General features: G+C 46.7%; 1 protein-coding gene across 4 annotated transcripts in view; it reads right to left on the reverse strand.

The window, feature by feature from the left end:
• The window catches only part of Tet (Ten-Eleven Translocation (TET) family protein), a 214,941-nt gene that overhangs the window by 65,563 nt on the left and 129,133 nt on the right, over positions 1-20,245 (reverse strand). For 3 of the 4 annotated variants that reach the window (XM_075694244.1, XM_075694247.1, XM_075694245.1), the window contains 2 exons: positions 11,425-11,502; positions 10,320-10,472 (listed from right to left, as the gene is read on the reverse strand). In XM_075694244.1, the coding sequence (XP_075550359.1) occupies positions 10,320-10,472; positions 11,425-11,502 (231 nt within the window). Of the gene's footprint in view, positions 1-10,319; positions 10,473-11,424; positions 11,503-11,609; positions 11,757-20,245 lie in introns of those variants that run through there. The other variant, XM_075694248.1, reaches the window with a different exon arrangement.

The following is a 20,245-nucleotide window of genomic DNA, read 5'->3' on the forward strand; positions in this document are numbered from 1 at the left end:
TGCTTATAGATTAAGGCAAGTTTTGTATATGTGAAGGGAGAATGTTTTCCAAGCTATTCAGTAACCATGCACAAGTGTTTAGACATTATTTCTCGTGCTTCGAACACCACAGCAAGATGGCATGAAGACGTGTAGTGCTCAGTGTGCTTTGGCTTGGCTTAAGCTCGTTAGCCAATCCATTGAGAAGTCCATTGTAGATGGATCAAGAACACATACGAGCCATAAGTAGCCGTATGTTCTAAGAAGGGTGCGATCTTATAATGGCTCAGAAAGCAAACCGTTCACTTGCCCTCATGTCGCACTTTTATCAGCAGAAGTAGCATTCACACCAATCATACGAGGAGAGTGGATGGTTCGCTTTACAAATAGTTTAAAATCTCGGGCATTGCTTCCCGACCTTTGGCAGTGTTTCACTTTGCCGCATGCCTCTCAAGCGTTATTGAAGGTGGCACCACCATACCTGAGAAAGTGAAGAGCTGATTCGACACCACAGGGCAAGCATTTTATGACAACTCGGAGTCCAGACGTGCCAAAGCAGGATGAAACACCACCCCACACCTAAGCCATGGGACCACAGCAGTAAAAGCGGGGCATGTCCCCTTAATTGGAATTTGCTCACCTTAGTTTTAGAGCATAAATTGCATTTCAAATATTGTAAAATATTGTAAACATATTGTACAGCACAGTGCATTTTTCTAAAGGTATTCAATAAGCACTTTGCCTTCTATGTGAACAGATGCCGCATCAAATTTAAACCTACTCCAGTATATGGAGTAAAAGGCATTAATTAACCCTTTCAGTGTCACTGACATACTGGTACGTTTCCGCATTTCTGTCCCACCATGTCACAGACGTACCTGTGCATTCTCTACTCTCTAGTGAGGACTACACTAAGAGAGCATTTGCAATATCCGTGTCATTTTTCCCTTCCACATAGCCAAAATTAAACTGTTGTGTTCGTTTTAAAATATCCGAGAAAAAAAAAAGGCCGACCCTTCACCTCCTGGAAAATGGGGGTAAGCAAAGCTTGTCCTGCATGCACCTGACCTGCGTCATGGTTAGGTAGACCACAGGTAATGGTGCCGGATTGCCTGGGCTCAGCCAGCTCTAATGGCTGGATCGTCGCGCCCTTTCACAGGCAAGTTCTCGCCGCCACTCGTCAAGGGCTGCCAGTTCCTTGGGGGAACACACAAGGCATGACCATCCCAGCAGTTTTCCAAGAATGAACTGAACGGAAACGGCTCCGATTGGTTGCACGCGAAGCATGAGCACATGCCTATGCAGCTGGAATCCTTGCTAATGGCTCGCGCTCCGGCGCCGGCGCAGCTGTCAATTCATCAAACCGCCCTTTCCCACAGCTGCTCTGCTCTGGGAGCAATTGTATTTCTTTTCTTTTTTTGCATCACCACAACGCCACCGAAACTTGTTCGCCAATACAAGCTTCGCTTGAAGAGCCAACACAGAAGGTAGTATCATTCAAAAAAACCCGACACTGATAGGGTTAAATAATTAGTTCTAGAAGTTCTTGTTTTTTATTTCTATCTGTGAACTTTTTTAAGCCGATATTTAGTGGAACCTTGGCAAGAAAGAATGCCATCAGTAAACACCTGTTCTACTAATATTGGATACATAAAATTAAGCATAAACTCCACATTATATTTCAAAATTGAGTTTACATAAATGTCACTACCTCTACGACTTGTTTAGCACTTTTACTTGGTAGCCAAAATTTAGTGAAGTGTGACACTAGTGCATAGCAAGTTGTGATGCACAGATTGATTGCCATGAACAAATATTTCAATAGAGCCTTGGGCATTGTCCGTAATCGAATAAATGCTTTGACTCAGAAGCTAAGGGTACCAACTTCAAACCAACTTTTGGCACAAGCTTGTTCCTTAAGTTCATGTAGACCCTAAGCACAATCATAAAGCAACTGACTTCATAAAGCAAGTCAAATTAGGTATTGAAAACTGGTAAGACCTAAAAGGATGAGAGAGATGAATCATGTGATTTTAGTTATTTTTTTGCGATGTAGCTCGACATTTTTATTCTTTGGGCTACAACATGTGATTATATTATGAAATTTCTTTCTTAAATCATCACATCAAGCTGAAGTTAATTTGCACTAATTCTGCATTTAAAGGTGATTATAGTGCGATGAAAGTGGACAGCATGACAAAAATTGGCACAGCTGGAATTTTGCAGTTCAACCCCCTGAGTCATTTTGACCATGCAGTGATAATATGAGCGAAATTATAAGCAAAATTGATGTGACAAGTCAATTTTTAAGGCTGTGCAGTTGCTGCAACAATTAGCAAGAGTCGTAAAGCCATTGTTTGGCACAAGAACTACAGCTGCATCGGCATGCTGGCAAAACGCAAACGAATGGCAAAGCTTAAACCAATATACAACAAGGTCAACCTAAAGTGTTGCAGACAATAAATGAAAGTCTTGTCTCCTGCATCACACGAGCTTCAGAGACTTGCTAGTGGCAGCACTCAGGGCTATAAAGTACTTGACAGCATCGTTCAAAGCAATGCTTTTTTCTCTTAAACTACATAACTCTCTTGAATGATTTCCAAATCAAAGTATTTGGCTTGAGAATTCAACACAAAATTTTTTACAGTCAACTATGGTCCTCTATACGGGAGACACTGCTATATATTGAATCCTTCCTACTTGCCAAAAAAAAAAAAAAAAAGATCACATGCATAATTTTCCCCAACAGCTTCAAGTGGTCTTTTTAAGCTGACCAACCATTAACTCTTGTAACCTTTTGGCTTTTGCTCATTTAGAAATTAAGCTTCCTAAATGAATGTCTGAATTTCTTTCTTTGTCACTCTTTATCTCCTTTTATCTTCAATTCTTTCAAAAGCAGAAGAATATTCAGCATTAGATTCAATATACAAAGTCCCAATGTTTTAATATTCATGATCTAGTCAATTAGAAAATTTTATTATTCAAACAACTCTACATTTTTGTATTCTTTAGCATAAAATAGCTTCGTCTCAAGCTCACTCAGGTAATCATGCATTTTTCTAATGAAAATTGCAGCATTTTATTTTTTCTCTTTATCAGCACAAGCAGGTCTTCAGAGTTGTAAACACTTTTGAAAGTGCATTACATAACTATGCAGAGCTAAGCCAGCTATCTTCCCTTGAAATATCTTGCTCGTATCACAAACAAATGAGATGCGACAAATTGGTGGCACAGAGATACCTGTGCCACCAATTTGCAAACATGAGGCAGCTAATTTTCTTTTTTTTCTTTGTGCGCTTCTGTGAGTCTATGTTCATACATTATAATTTGATGTGGGCGAATATCAACTTTTTTTAACATGAATCAAATACGAATAGCAAGTACTGAATAGTCTAATTCAGATGCATATATTTATAGCCAGAATACTATGCCTGTACCGACTAGTGCAAACTACTGGTACAAGGGATCAGCTTTAAACACAAGATCACTAGTTGTAAAATAAAAAAGTGCACAATAGCCTCTCAACATCTTTAGTCTGGTTGCAAACAGGCTTTCCAAGAACAAATGGCTGCTGTATGACTAGCTTTCCAAAAATATTAAATGGTTGACGAAAAAAAATGAGTTGTAGGGAAATAAAGAAAATGCTGCTGAAGGTCTTGTGTGCCATAGGCACATCTAAAGGAGGCCATTGCAAGGAAAACACTGGTCGTAGCATAAAAGATAAAACTGCGACATGAATACACTGCCAAAAACACTGAGAGACTACAAGCAAAACCACAGAACATCATCTAAAGTTCCGCTGCAAAATTGAAAACAAAGCTTGCATTACCTATCTTGTTTTTGCACTGTTTCAAAAGCTTTTGTTGTTTCACTTATGATAATTTGTGTACTTTGTTTAGCAGGCAGAGAACAGTAACCAAACTGCACCAGTCAATTGCTGCAAAATATTTCATTTAGTTTCGATTATTAGAAAATACTGAATAGTGCCCTTTTGAATACAAATAGTATTTTGCATGAATTACATAAGTTGTATGAAAGGCATCCAAAGAAGAAGAAAGAAAGCCTATGAAAAGGATTGCCTCACATCGAACCAAGATCTCTCGGCATGCCATGATGAATGCTTCTCTAATAGCTTCACCACTCATTGAAAAAGTATGTCACTAGCAATTTGGGTCAAAATGGGAAAGTGGGTTTCAGCTAACCTAAGATGGCAAAAGGAGCAAGCCAAATGCGCAATTTATAGAAACACCCTTAATCTTAAGTACCCTTTGCAAGTTCTCTGCACATAACGTCCCAACTATCTCTTGATGTCTCAACATTTCATGCAATACACTGCAGTATTCTATGACGTTTTTGCACTTCAGGCTTCCTAGGCCAGCTGTGCCATTTTTTACCTGGAGGTCATCCAAGAGCAGATGACACAGTGAGCAATTTGTAATGTAACAGCCAGGCCATTGCATAATATGTTTCTGTTGCCGTCAGAGTCCTTCAATATCTTTTTTTTTCACTGATCTTAATACTACAGCTGAAGCCAGGTCACTTGCTGCCCTCTGCTCAGCGATAATGCTGGTCAAGACAAGTTTTGTTGCCAAACTTCTTATTGTACCAGTTTTTTAACACAATTTAGCAAGCACCACTTTCTTTATTCCCCTATGTCATCTTCTGGTATTGCATTTAAAGAACTCCACTCATCAACTATACTTGCCACTCTACTGTCACTGACCACATACAAAACTTTATAGGTTCATAGAGAACAATAAACTACAAGAGTTCTTGAATCATCTGCAGAAAAATAAAGCTGTTTTAAATTGGCGCACTTTCCAAACACAGTTAATAGTGCTTGCAATGTCACAGTGGTTTAATGGCCACTACAGATCGTACTGAATCAGAATGTGAAGTCCATGCTCTGCTGCTGGTTATGGATGAGCTGTGCTGGTGGTCATCAACTACACGCCCCATTTTTTACTCTTGTCTGTAACACGGTAGTAGAGCACCTTATTCAGTTGCTTGCACACAAGTTAGCCGCCGCCAACCAATAAAAACCACCCTTCAATAAACACTGCACGCTGTCACAGTCAATTTGAGTCACGGTCACTTTGGGTCAGGGTAAATTATAGTCAGTGTATAAGTTGTGCAATTAAACAAGTTTATATTACAGAAGCTTTGATGGTCTATTAGTGCTTGGAAATAAACCTGCCAATTGTTTTAGATGTAGGAAAACAATACACTGGAAACCTCAGTATAGCTATAATATGGCAAGGGTGTTTCAGGGCTATACAGGGTGTTTCAGTGAACACTTTCAAAAATCTTTAAAAGTTTCCAGTGGCAGATATCGCCATTCTAGTTCATGAGCTGGTCTACTCGAAGCGGCAGACAACACTTGCAGAAAAAAATTGAGATGCAAAATAGACTAATTAACAAAAAATTACTAATTAAGGTTCTTCTAACTAATTACATTATGGCCCATATTGCAATTTACAAATTATAGCCGTGGAGTTCGCAAGGCGGATCTACTTGCAACGAATTTTCAAGATGACGCTAGTTTCGAGACATAAATTCCCGAACTTTGCTGAGAAATGCATTGGTGTTCCAGTTAATTTGTTAACAAAACGTTGTTTCATGCACTGAAGCACACAACTGGAATGCTAATGCATTCCTCCGCAAAGTTAAGGAATTTGTATCTCGAAACTGGTGTCGTCCCAAGAATTCGCTCCAAGTGGATCCGCCTTGCGAAGTCCATTGCTAGAATTTGTAAATTGCAATATGGGTCATACAATAATTAGCTGAAGTTAATTAGTGAATTACTGTTAATTCGTCAATTTTGCATTTCAACTGTTTGTGCAAGTAGGGTCCGCTGCTTTGAGTAGACCGGCTCATAAACTGGAATTGAGCTATGTGCCACAGGCAACCTTTGAAAATTTTTGAAAGTGTTCACAGAAACACCCTGTATATGCCCGAGTGCTTCTGCTGAGCTCAGAGTGTATAACTTGCCTTACAACGTCATGCAGTCAGGTTGTGGGTTGAATGTGAATTGTTATGAGTAATTTAATTTGTGAGCAGAAATTGGGGTTCACAGCAAGGCCAAGTCACAAATATAATGTTAGTATACTAGAAATAACACATTTGCAATAGCAAAAAGAAATATATTTTTAACTGACATAAAAGGACACGAAATGTATGCCCTCTGTCCCATGTACCACTCTTCAGTGGGCTCCAGTTAGCAGAAACTCAAGAATACAAGCATGAGTGTCCTTTATTTCTTAGCAATCTAGTAATCCTTCTGTGACACTGCATCAAAATGAATTTCCACAAAGTTAACATGATTTCCTGTGGCACATGAATATAATGCAGTAAGCAAACATGGAAGATTGACTAACAAGCACAAAGTAAATTATATATTCAACAAGGAGAGGGAAGCCTGCAACTACTGCGTCATACTTTGCAACTGCTTGGCCATGGCATTTTCATCCAGCCATGACACAAACATTGCAGCCATTAGCTCCAAGCAATATTTTTCACCCAGTAAAAAGAAAAGGGATGAGGATCTAACCATCCATTTATACATTCACGGAATCTGTAGCTGTGTTAAGGAATCAACTGTGCATGTACTTGTAGAGGTGTTGGAAAGTAGCCCAAAGATAAGCAAATCAACAACTGGGTTGCCAGCTCTCAATTCCTAATGAAAAAATAATCAGCATTTTCTTAGCAATCTGCCACCCTACTCATGCCATGAAGGGATGCCATGAAGGGATACCAATTTATTGCTAAATGCACAAGCATGCCATTTCAGCAAACGTAGAATTGAAATGTGATATTTGTGATGTAACTACTCCACATAACTGACACTCAAGCAATACTTATTTTCCAAGTTTGCCAAACTGAACTTCAGAGTAATAAAATAGCACTATAATTCGACAACAGCAGTATGCTAGTAATTTTGCAAGGAAAAAAAAAAGCGCCTTTTTGGACAATCATATGGTATTACCCCCTTTTATTTACCACAACAATTTATCAGATTGATACCAAGGACGTGCACCACATATAAATGTGGGTGGAAGCAATGCAGATTATCTCATTTTGGTCTTTAAGCAATTCGTGTACAACTAACATAGTGAACAGATCCAGAAAGGGTAATACCAAATTGTTGCCGTAATAGAAATAGCAGCAATGCATTTCCCCTTTCATGTTCATTCTAGTCACTACACGTACGGCTTTTGTCTTTTTCATCCTACATATAAGCAACAGTGATGAAAAAATCATGTTTCCCCAACTACATGTTGCAGACTCGTTCCTTAGTGTAATTTGGCATTAATCATATTAACACGGGGTCCTGTGCACATCCATTCACATGTAAAATGGAACTGTGATCAACTTTTAAATATCAATTTAAATGCTTTCAAGGGATTCTTTGTCGAATGCAGCCACAAATAATAAGCAAGGTGCTTCCATTCCTGCATGAGGAACTTCAAACCACACGCATGTGCCATAACCGATTGATGGGGCTTAAGGCGACACTAAATAAAGAAAAAACTGATTTGAGCTGTATTACTAAATTACGCTTCTACAATTAAAAAAAAAGGCCACTGTTACCATGAAATGAGGCTTAACAAGCCAGAAATGAGGCAAAAATTAAAAGCAGGTGGCGACGCCACCGCACAAGCTTGACGTGACGTCATGCATTTGGCAGCATCTGCTGAGGCCTAGATAATTTTTTATTGGTATGGATTGACTACAATGTATTCCAAAAGAGCCAGAAGTTAAACTTTGCCAACGTCGGGCAAAGTACCATGCAAAAACAGCCAGAATACGAAGAAGGGAAACAGATGCTTTAAAATCCATGACGTCGCGCTGATGTACTGGCGCTGGGGTATCGGCACGAAATTTAAAAACTAAAACGCTGTCCATAATTTTCTTTTTTTGTCCGCAGTGCTACTGTAAATACAATTTTCAACGACTACTTTATCAGTCTAAACTGATTTTGTGTTTCTTTTTTAGTATCCATCAAAAGTGTACCGCCTTAACCTTTTTTCCTCTTTTTTCCCCCTTTTCTTTTTGCAATAACTCTTCAAACTATTGAAAGAAAAATCATTGGAAAGTGCAAGAGCCCACTACATTTGCTATAGTACTAGCGACACGCTGACACGCGCCCTTCCTGCGATCCCAGGAAGGGCGCAGGAACGCAGGAACCCGAGCGCATACCGCCATATGAAACGCGCGCAGACGCTTGTTTACTTTCTTCATGGGCAACACCATGATACCTAGCCTTATTGCTACGCAACGTCGGAAAATTCGCTCTGTGCCATGACGTCACTATAATCTTGACGCCAGCTCTGGAATTTCGAGACGAACTCTAGCATCGCATTAACATACTTTATAAGTATTTCACAGTTCGCGCATTTGCTAAGCGCCATTCTTTCACGTGCTTCGTCATCCTTATACAACCTCGCAAATAAGTGCCTGCACTCCTTTAACGTCTCCAATTCTTCGTCTAGCTATGAGGTGCTGTAGTGCTCCGGAGTAGGCCGACCACCTGAGGTGGCTACTAAATGCACACGAGCGCTTTGGCATGCCACCCCCATCGAATGCAGCCGCCGAGGCCGAGAATCGAACTCGCGGCCTCGCACCCGGCAGCAGAGCGCCACGACCACCACCACCGCCGCGGATGCGCGAGCAAAATGGATTACTTCGACTTGGCGCAGCACTTCACAAATACCGGAAAAGGACCTCCATGAGGGCGGAACGGGTTAGAAAAAGCTCAACAGGGGCTTCGTTCGCATGCTACATTTGACTCGCTGATAATATATTATCTTCCTCCCAAATTTTGCCAGATAGAAGAAATGATAAACATTTTCCCGCTGGTGCGGGACAACGGCAGAACAGCGTTTCGCTTTCTATACAGTCTAAAAAAAAATGTTTATGGTGTAGCGAGAGCGCATCGTTAACGAAACGCACGCAAAGAGGGTTAATGTTGGGGAAACAGGAATTTCAAGCGCTTGCTACACCATCTTTGGCGCACTCCAGTCAGTGTTCACAAACGTAAGCCCTTGTCCGGCTTAAAATACCACAGCGCGTTGTGCACTCCGCGATTGTGATGCCAAACAGGACGGTTAAGCCGGAAAGAGGGAGTGCGCATGCACGAGAAACGCTCCGTGCGTCTTAATCAGCAAACGAGCGCGGAAACAGTACTGTTGAGGCACGCGACCTTGTAGCCAAGCTGTACGGGGCATAAAGGAGATGAAATGCTGGGCCACGCAAGCCCTCCTCACTGCCGTGCAAGTACGATGCGATTCGCATAAACCGCAGTGAGGTATTCAGAAAACGAAGCACTACGCTTCGTCCTTGCTGCATTTTCCACGCGGCATGAGAAAATACGTAATTAATTGTCGAAGAGCGCAATAACAAGCCAAGACGTAACAACAGGCGCGCTGGTTGGGAGTGCCAACACAAACGTGCGAATCACTGCACCTGCTTGCATTGTGTTCGACGAAAAAATTTGACACAGCGCGATGTGAATGTGCACTCAGTTGTTGGTATTATTTTGTTTTTCTCTCTAACGATTACATGCAACGCAATAACGTATGCTTCGGTAACTTGCGTTTCCGGTGGGAGAGCAAAGAAAGCGGGAGTCGAGTGTGCCCTGCTGGGTCAGTTCAGCATGGGTACGTGCCCGGTGTGTCCCGCTTTCACATGGTCCCTACCATGGTACAGCAGAAAACAGTACGTAAACTGACAAGAATAAACAGTCCGAGCCGCAACGTAAAATGCTGCTTTAAGTACACCTTCAGTTGCATAACACGGCTGCGCTAAGAGACAATGCACAACTTCAGTAAGTACAATAAACGTTCCATTCTAAAGTCAGCGCTAAAGAAATAAAATAGTACAATTAAGACAAACGGTTAATGAAGCGTGGTTAGCTCCATGCCAGCCGTGACGCGCGAAGCGCCGCACATCGGCAATGTAAACAGCAGTGGGTTAACCAACGACAACAATGGCTTAAATTTGCAACGATCAGCATGATCATACGCAAGCATACGCGATAAGCTGAGGAAACAATTATAACACGAACACTGCGCACCTATAATGCCTCAAGTAAAGCCACAACCTAACAGCCTTCGGTGAAAGCAACTTTTAAGTTACGGCTTCACTTCCCGCTACAGGCACAGTGCGTGCAACAGAAACCCACCAAGGGAGGAGAGTTGTTAAAAAGCGTAAGGAGGGCGAGGGCCCCACTCGAAGGACGCGCTTGACCCCAAACAGCCACTCCCATATGTTGGCGCCCCACGCGGCGGCAGCGCTAGGTCGTGCGCCATCCAGAATACCCTGGCAGCTCAAAGACTCACCCCTGGGTGCCCGAGGTGTTCCGGCACTCCCTGCGGGAGGTACGGCGTCGTGGAGCCGTTCAGCGTCCTCCCGTTGAGATTATTTCTGCCGCCGGGGGACGACGCCATTCCGTCTTTTCCGGCAACCCCGCTTCCGCAAATGGCGCTCGCTACCTGCAGGCGGCGGCAGCACGTTGCTGGAGAACGCTGCAGCGACGACGCGCGCTCCGAGGCCCACCCGGCAAGGGCAACGCGGATGCGCGGTTCGTTCGCATACGACTCTCAAAAGGTAGCAACAAGGCTTGCCGCGTTCAACCCTTGGCACGCGCCTGCCGACGGAGCGGGCGGTGATGGCCGACGGACTCCCATGCGCGGCGGCGGTGGCGGCGGCCGACCGGAATTCGCGGGAGGCCTCGCGAGGGGGCGAGGACGGCCCGCGCTTCACTCACGTGCCACCTCGCAACAATCGGCGCGACGACATTGCGGAAGCCGGTCCGCACGGGCGCGCAGCGACGAGCCTGGCCGACGCTGGTCGACGCAGCAGGCGACACGAGGAAGACGCCATCAGCCGCACGGATCGAAAATATTGAAAATGGTGGCCGTTGTAAGGCGGGCGGAGGAGGAGGACGTACGAGAGGATGAAGGCGGGAACAATCGGAAAAGCGCCCGTTACCCTAGCAACCACGCCGATAGGGAAAGAGCTGCTGCGCCTCACGGCGTACTTTTGCTCTTTAGTGTATTCTCCCTCAAAAATAATTGAGCAAAGGAAATCCTCGCGCTCCTTGGCGATACACATGATTTCGCGCTAGAATAACGTCATATCAGCGAAGGACGCATTCGCGATGCCGCGCGGCGCGCAACACTACCCCGCAGGACACCTATGGATCTCTCTCGGCGTGGCGTCGCGCTCTATCCTAGATATGGAGCAAAAACGGCGCTCGCTGCCGCTTGTTACCACGAAGCTCTATATCGCGCACGTTGCATCCAAGCAATCAGACGGCCTCATGCTGGGCTCAAGTAGTTTTTAGTAAGCGTTCATGCCCGCTCATGCAGATCCCTGTGAGAAACTCGTGCAAACTCCGTGCTCATGACCAACGCGTGCAAATGTACATGAATAAACGCTCACCTGTTGCATATTTTTATTTTCATCTGGTGTGCCCCGACGCCTTTCGTGCATCTGATGCATCATCTTCTCATAGCGCTCCTGCAAAGAAAAAGCAAACAGTTACTATGTGCTGTAATGACTCAGCGTAACATGCTCCACACTTGGCTAAACAGAATCAAAGAGTAAAAAAAAAAAAGGCCGCATACTTCAATGTCGCGCTACACGAGTGCTTCGGAACGGACATTCTCGCATACTACCGCGATACTCGCCAATCGATCGGATATGGAATGAGCGGTACGACGAAATCTCGCTAACGGGGAAAAATAAAACTGTCGCTCGGGCCCGCGGGCACAGACGCGGCCCCAGCAACGCTTTGTAAATGTGTACCTAGGTGGCGCCACCATCCTATCGTTGCCTTAGGTCGAGCCGTTTGGCTCGGCTGCGCAGTACTCCTGTTCGGGCACGTGTTGAGGCTCCATTCGCGTTGAGGCGGTTGCCCGTTCGACATGATCGGCCTAACACGGCCGAGTGTCGCGCTGCATATAGTAGCAGCACAAGCGCGCTCCAACTTAGTAGTAAATGCCGAGCGCAACTAAACAATGCATAGTAAGTATACTCTGGAGTCAACCACCAGGCGGTAGTGAACACTAAGCGTCAATGAACACCTGACATTTACGTAGCACAGCGTAAATGATAACTGAGAAACATCGTAAATGTAATTTTTGAACGCTTTTTCGGCGGTTTGCATTGCCTTTATTTTTGTTTTAAGAGAAGATCGGATACCCGAACCTTTTCCTACGTGTTCCTGCCTTCGGCGTCACAAGGCGGAAAACTTATCACCAATGCACCATTGGAGCTGTTTTGGTACAGGTATGAGAGACGGGAGGTTACGTTAGGTACCCCATTAAACACATAGAATGCATTACAGGCGTTACAGACCCTGCTCATAGTGCCAGCTGTACGTGCGCCAGCTAGTGCGCAAGTAGCCCCTATCAGGGGTGGTGGTAATGAATGATACGCTGAAGCGTTGCGCACATTTACTCAAACATTTATATTTTCGACTATTTCAAACAGACGGCCAATGGGAGCTGCCCTTCGGCAACTAACGAGCCCGCAGCCCGTTGTAGCCGCGTTTACATGAATGCTGTCGCATTTCCAACACTTGGCATCCATATAAAGCGGTGGCAATGAGCCAAGAAGCAATGAGCTGGACGGTGGTAGCTCAAAGCACCTCTGTAATACTTGAGGTAGGTTGAGATGTCCCCTCACGCGGCGCACCGCACCATGGGAAAAGTGAAATGGCTGCTGTTGGGTGTCCTGCACCAGTAAGCGGCGGAATGCGATCGCTTATAACAGGCACAAAGTTGTATGGGTCAGCGTGGCACGAGCGACGCGCAGACGGTGCCGACTCCGACACCCCAAAAGTGCCGTCTTCAACCATGGCAGCCCGGAAAAGAATAAGTCGACAGATTTCCTTCATTATCTTTTGATAAGTAATTTTAATGCTGTGGCATTGAACGGTTGACCTTTGTGTGGATGGCCTTGTGTACACGAAAAGCGTGGTCACGAAATGTTGGCCGGCACCTCCATCACTCGAGTGCACGGCGCTAACAACGCATAAGAGCGACTTCAAATAAGAGCGATTTCAAAACGTGATCATTTATTGTCAGTGTAGCGGCCGTCCAAACATTAAATTTATGCCACAAATTACACAATAATCAATGCTCACACCAGTTCGAGCAACGCAACGCAGACTTGCACACACGTCCACACGTCTGTCCAGAGCACTCAAGCCACAATAGCTGTGTGGCCCACACGTCGTGTCTTCCGCTGTTGTCTCTCAAACCGGCCTGCAACACAGTCATACATATATGCATGGTTTCGCATATGTTACCCTGCAGAGTAACAGTCCTGCAGCACCAGGAGTGTGATTCTATCGGTTAAACATATATTGGCAGGCAGATTTTCTGCATAAGGATAAACAATGGAAACGTGAAAAGGTTTTTAAGAAAGTCTGTTTCCTCCAGTACTAAAATGTAAGATATATATATATATATATATATATATATATATATATATAGTGCGAGCGTCTACAATTTATTACGTAAGCTGCTACGTGGCTGCCTTTAGGAAAGCATGACTGAGGCATATGGGACCTATACTTGTCTCGTTTGGCGATGAGATAGTTGCGGTGCACGCCCAATATCGTTTGCGTAATAACCGAGAAGGGAAGTATGACGCCTGTGACACAAGTGCGACGAATAATGCCACTTTAATATCTCCCCGGTGATCTGAGCTACGCTCACAAAGAAAAAATTTTAAAAAGGGAGGGGGAGGAGCACTGCAGCACCCGTCATACGTTTATAGCTGCAAAAACATGTAGACAGTGGGTGGCGTTGACGCGCGGCTAGTAGCCAAAACGTAGTTTCACAACATTTATAAAGACTGGCTCGCTACTAGCACCAGTAGTTTGTATGCAACTGTGCACGAACAGCACGTCGCGCTGCAGCCCTTAAGCCCCGGAGAATGACACAGCCGGACCCAGAAAACGACCCCTGCGTTAAAGAAAATCAATGTCCCGGGACGGACGGGCGAACGGAAACACTGACGCGCCGAAAAATTGGGAGGCACAGAGAAGAGAACGGGCGAGTGATCCCCCAACGCTGGCAAATCGACGTTTCCTTCCCTAGGAGTCCGCGGCTCCTCGGGAGAGTTTCCCGTCCAGTTCGTTCACCGGGGTTAAGCAAAAATGGAAAAAAGAAGGCTTAAGAAAGAACGGCAAGAGGGCGAGCATGTGGCGTAAGAAACGGAAGCGGAAATGAGGTCCCCGAAAATGTTCGCACAGCGCTCGACACCAGGAAGATACTTGGCTGACGGCGGGAGAGACGTTACGAGCCGGAAGGTCAGAAGCCGAGTGGAGAGAAGGTCAAGTTATTTCTCCTCTCCGCGCAGTTCTCCGGCCATGGGCGCACATTTTGCGAGAGGAATATCGATCAGAAATTCCGGAAACCGGCAGGTCTTCGCGCCTGGGCCTCCTCCGTCCCCATCACGTGGTCCGCGCTTTCGGCTGCACGCATTGTGGGTGTGCGAGATCGCGCCCCAATGTAGGCGCGCCGCAGGGACAGCGCACGGCCCGTTCTCAAAAGTCTGCGGCACGGCACTGAGGGGACTTGGGCGACATTCGATCGAGCAGTCCACCCCGGATCCCAAATATAAAGAACCAGGAGGCACAGTGGAGAATTGGCGCAAATGCCGAAGGTTCGGCCGCAAGTCGAGAAGGAACGGGAGAACTTAGTAGCGGCGCTTTCAAGGGGTTCTGCGCGGGAACCTCTGCAGAGCTCAAACTGTGCCAATAACTTCTTTTGCGACGATTTTAGCGCTGCCGGGAGAGTTAGGACAGCGCTTCGTGGTTGATGCTTCAAGGCACGGAGCATGAAGCGAGTTGGTACACAAAGCAGTGAGCCAAGGCGACGCAAACAACGCCGTAGGATCAGTCAGGACAGAAGAGAAACATGCCTGCGCAGTAGGAAGCGTGTTCGGCCACACAAGCTTCCTGTCGCTCTAGAGGGAAGCTTCACTTGATTGCTTTAGATTTTCCCCTCTTCTTCTATTTATTTATTTATTTATTTATTTATTTATTTATTAAGCTTGCAGAAGGGGGCTGGGGGTTATTAACCAAGAACCGCGATGTGCTAACTGTTTTCACGTAAACATACCCACACAGTTACTTCAGCACGTATACGGACAAAAACACATTTGCTTTCTTAGCGTGTCCGGACCCATCTAAAGCCGTATCTCTACTTAAAATTAGAAAGGGATAGTGCGCTCGCTGCACCTGTGTGCACACAACGCAACCCCTGGCCGACACTCTCGGCCCATTCCAGGCTACAGCTCCTATCTGTCCCGCTGTCAGCCACACGCTCACGCTCTCTCTCTCTCTCTCTCTGTCTGTTACCCGATGCCCTGTTTCGCGACCTCCAATTCTTTCTTCTTTACCCCACATGTCCCAGACGGCGGGGTGCACTGCCCGTGACGTCATTTTGACGTCACGCGACAAGCCCGGCAGACCGCATGGAGGTATTTTCCCTGCTCCGGGGCGCCCCGGGCGAAACGGCGCGTTCTTCCTTATTGTTGTTATTTTCCTTCACTCCCCTCTTTCTCTCTCGGGCAGCAGACCGATGGGCCGCGCTGTCTGCTGCCCCTACTTCCATCCCGCCTTTCCCCGATGCCACCGCCACATGACGGCGCGCCCATTAAAAATGAGCGAGGCAGAACCGCCGCTAAGGCCGCTACACGAAAGCCCGCTGCCACCACAGCAGCCGCGGGTAGGGAAAAAAAGAAGGCGGACCGACCGGTGGGGGGCCCTGCGGTTACGATCGTCTCGACGCGCCCTTGTTTATGGACAAGCCCGCTGAGGCAGTGCTGGGTGGTGTTGGTTGAGAACGGGAGTCCGTGCGCCGGAGAAAAAAAAACTTCAAACGTAGTATTTTCGGCAGCGCGACACGGATGCGCAAGACAACAGGCGACGAGGAGCGCCGCTGCTGCTCCGAAATGTTCAATAGCAGGCGGAGAAACAAGATTTGAAAAGTGCTACGTGAAACCAGCGAAAAGACGAAATAACACTAAAAAAATAATAAACAAGAGAGAAACGGGTCACTTCGACACGAGTGCATCGGACACAATGTCCAGGAAACTGGTGCTTGACCGAAAGAACGTTGACTCGCCACTCACCACCCCCTCATGCCCTACACTCCCCCCCCCCCCCCCCACTCTATGTTTTCACCAAAATTATGCGCCGGTTTATCCAACAACGCACGTTTCTAGACTGTGTGCATGTTTATATATATATATATATATATATATATATATATATATATATATATATATATATATATATATATATATATATATATATATACCACGACAGACGGACAAAAATGGGCCATATCAGATCGAATCTCACTATCGTGGGTGCTCCCATGAGCGCCAAGCGTCAGGAAGAAATCATAATTGAACAGTGTTAGCGCGAATAGGATAAGACGAAGAATCGCAGACGCCCAATCTAAATTACCCACGAAAAAAAAAAATGGAGGGCGGAGCAGCGCCACCAATACACAGGGCACCAAGGTATCCTGCGGCGTACCGGAACACTGAGACTCGGGGCCCCTGGGCGCTCGGCAGTATCTATCTATCTATCTATCTACGACCAAACGACAGCCTACGGCTGCGCTTCCCTTGTTACGACTTCGCCAAGGGCACCAGTCCACGGGCACTTGATACCGCTGACGACAGTACCCAACGGCTCCTTCGACGAGCTCGAGAGAGGCGCGTTTGCGTCAAGCATAGTCCGTGCACGAAATCGACGCGAGCGATTTGACATACAAGTCGCGGCGGCGCGTGCCGACCTGCGGTTCACGTTTGCATCCGTATTGCTAAGCGGGGCCGAGCGAGCCAACGCATGCCCTGCGGGGCGGTCAATGCAACGAATTTACACGAACGCAAGCCTTGAGCCGCGCCTCCCGGAGTGGTCGTACAGGGAAGCCTAGCCATCTCTCAGCGGACAACAGGATATGCTAGATGACAAACGAACAGAGAACATTTCAAGCTGCTTTCTCACATTCTTAGAATTCCCGTCTACACGCCAGCAGTGCGGCTAACGTAGCGAAATAAGAGTGCTGGTGGGCACGAGAGAATTACTGGCCTCTGCGCCGTCCCGTCTCTCTCAATTACAGTAAATTGTAACTCGACAAGCCAACTGAGCCGGCTGGTGTCGGCCTAGTGTAGACGCAATTGGCCAACTGCGCTAGAACAGGAGGCTCGCTGATGACGTCACGAGGTCTGCGCAAAAATTTGATAAAACGCAGAGTCAGACGCGGCCACGCGTTCTCCGGCAGTAAGGATAGCAACACCTTTGTTTTAGTTTAGCTTAGTAACCCAGCACCGCAAGCAACACGTGCGCGAGGGAAAATAGACAAGACGTTGTGTACCGCGAGCAATTTGTTGGCCGTGTGTGTCGGTCAACAGCGTGCACCTGAAATATTCTGAGCTGCGAGCCGATGGTACTAAGGACGATAATAAAGAGGTTACACGACTACCCGGTAAAAAATTAAATTATGGTGTTTTACGTGCCAAAACCACTTTCTGAGTAACCCGCCGTGGTTGCTCAGTGGCTATGGTGTTGGGCTGCTGAGCACGAGGTCGCGGGATCGAATCCCGGCCACGGCGGCCGCATTTCGATGGGGGCGAAATGCGAAAACACCCGTGTGCTTAGATTTAGGTGCACGTTAAAGAACCCCAGGTGGTCAAAATTTCCGGAGTCCTCCACTACGGCGTGCCTCATAATCAGAAAGTGGTTTTGGCACGTAAAACCCCAAATATTACTATTATTACTTTCTGAGTATGAGGCACGCCGTAGTGGATGACTCCGGAAATTTCGACCACCTGGGGTTCCTTAACGTGCGCCTAAATCTAAATACACGGGTCTTTTTGCATTTCGCCCCCATCGAAATGCGGCCGCCGTGGCCGGGATTCGATCCCGCGACCTCGTGCTCAGCAGCCCAACACCATAGCCACTGAGCAACCACGGCGGGTGACCACCCGGTGCGCGTAGGCACTGTAGGGGACACTGGGCTCTCTGGTAGAGCAGCAACATTTCGGGAGGTTAAAACAAACGACCACATCCCCGAACGTACCAGTTTCGTCGCCTTCTTGGAAATGACGTTTACTGGAAGGACACACTACCAAGCAATGATTCGAGACAGATAACATAAATTTATAAAGCGAGAAAAGCAGCAAGGACGGCGCTGAGCTGATGTGGTCAACTGCAACTGGAACGGTGCCTCCCCGGATGAAGAAAATGAACATTGTCGGCCCGTACAACAAGGCCGTATTATTTTTGAACAGCTGAAGGTTGCACGACTTCACGCTCTCACATAAATTCGTATTTACACAAATGGCTGCAACCATATCCGACGAACCTTACTGCTCTCGGACAGCTAACCAGAGCGAGGCAAACGAGAGAGAGAGAGAGAGAGAGAGAGAGAGAGAGAGAGAGAGAGAGAGCAGTTCGGCCATCACAAGCAAGGTCGTCCGGGGCTTTAAAAAGACACAGCTCTTGTTAACGGAGAGACTTTTAAGGAGAAGCGACATCAAACTGAGCCGCAGCGAAGAACTATACGAAGCAGATGGCGCGCTCAACGCCCTTATGCTCGTACGCTCAAAGAAAATAAAGACGTACCGGTCAGAGCTGACAGCGAACAAGGTAAAAATAAGTACACAAAACAAGAACAAAATAAAACATCGCAACAACGAGAAACGAGAGCATATGCTACAGTCACAGAAACCACGTGACACGCACCCCGATGGGCCGCGAGAGAACTCAAGAGTCTCGAGACCACGACGAGACATGGGAGGGAGGGAGGGAGGGAAGGAGGGGGATTGCGCCTTGATCGCTGTAGAGTGAAAAGGGAAGGAGGGCGAGACAGCGTCTTCAGAAAGGGCGGTGAGAGAGAATGATGCACAACGGGCGGGAAAGGAAAAGCCGTGGGAACGAATCTTGGAAGGATTTTGACCCGTGAGACAGATACGGGGGCAGGTGATGCTGGCTTTTCTTCGCTTGGGCTCACACACACACACAAGCCGCCCCGGTACGCCTCAAGCGTCACTTTTTGTGCTCTCTCTCGCTCTCTCTCCATGTTGCTTTAACAGCTAGCCCAAAGGAAGGGGCGTGCGGAGGCGCTGAGATACTCTCAGTCATGGCCCACAGCTGCGAAACGCACTTCTTGCCAGTTCAAGAATAGCGAAGTCGTTATGTTCAGCGGGACCCGAAGGACGCACGGAAACAGACTCCGCTCTATGCGGTGACGGCGATTCACAAAGCGAACGGCTAATCCAGGAAATAAATAGACACAAAGAGAGGGAAGCTTTTTATCGCGCCCACGGACGGCGACATGCCGCCGACAGTACCTTCGCTGCGACCCACATGACGTTCTGTTCCGTTGTAAATGATTTGCTGCAGGCTGAGAAAATTCCGTCTACTCAATTTCCATCTATTCTGCGGCGAAGACTAAATGTAACACGAAACCCAAGAGAGGGAGAGAGAGAAAAAAGAAGAAACTGCTGTCACAATGCAGATTTCGATAGGTAACCAAAGTCTATCCGCACAACCACAGAAACACGGGGCACACATTCAAATCTTCAACCTTTGGTGGAGAAGTCCTCGATGCATCGAAGCAACAGATAAAAGTATAGAAGCGCGCGTTATCACTTTCCTGTAGCGCCCTGCAGAGTTCTGGCTTCCGCATTCGCTAAATGCACGCAGAAACGTTTGGATTCTCATGTTCCATCATAACGCGGGAACGCGAACACAACAGCACTGGAATAAGCTCCGACAGAAAACTCCGGGCATAAACAGCGAAAATCCAAAGTTCATCCGAACGGCGCGTGGTGCTCGTGAATCTGCGTCGGGCCAGCGCACACAATTTTACTAAAGCCCGCCACGGACGACGAGTGCATCGTATCTCTTGTATTGGTCGATACCCCGGGCATAAGCTGAATGTGTCATGCGAAGTGCCTCGTACGATCACGTCGCCCGCCGCTTCCTCATCGTGCGGACACCCAGATCGAGGCCTTTCGCACGGTGCTTAAGAAAGTATCCATGACATTTGGCTTAGCAATTCTAGCATGTACTAAATCACCGAGTAACATTGTGACAGCTTTCCCAATGGGAGTTATCAGACATAACGCGAGCACTTGAGATCACGCTCACGGCAGACATTATGTGATAGCTGTTATTACGCAGCACAGCGGCACCCATCATCGCGGTGGCTCTGCGACTATGGCG

The sequence above is a fragment of the Dermacentor variabilis genome, chromosome 1, assembly GCF_050947875.1.
Source record: "Dermacentor variabilis isolate Ectoservices chromosome 1, ASM5094787v1, whole genome shotgun sequence".
In the NCBI taxonomy this organism is placed as follows: domain Eukaryota; kingdom Metazoa; phylum Arthropoda; class Arachnida; order Ixodida; family Ixodidae; genus Dermacentor; species Dermacentor variabilis.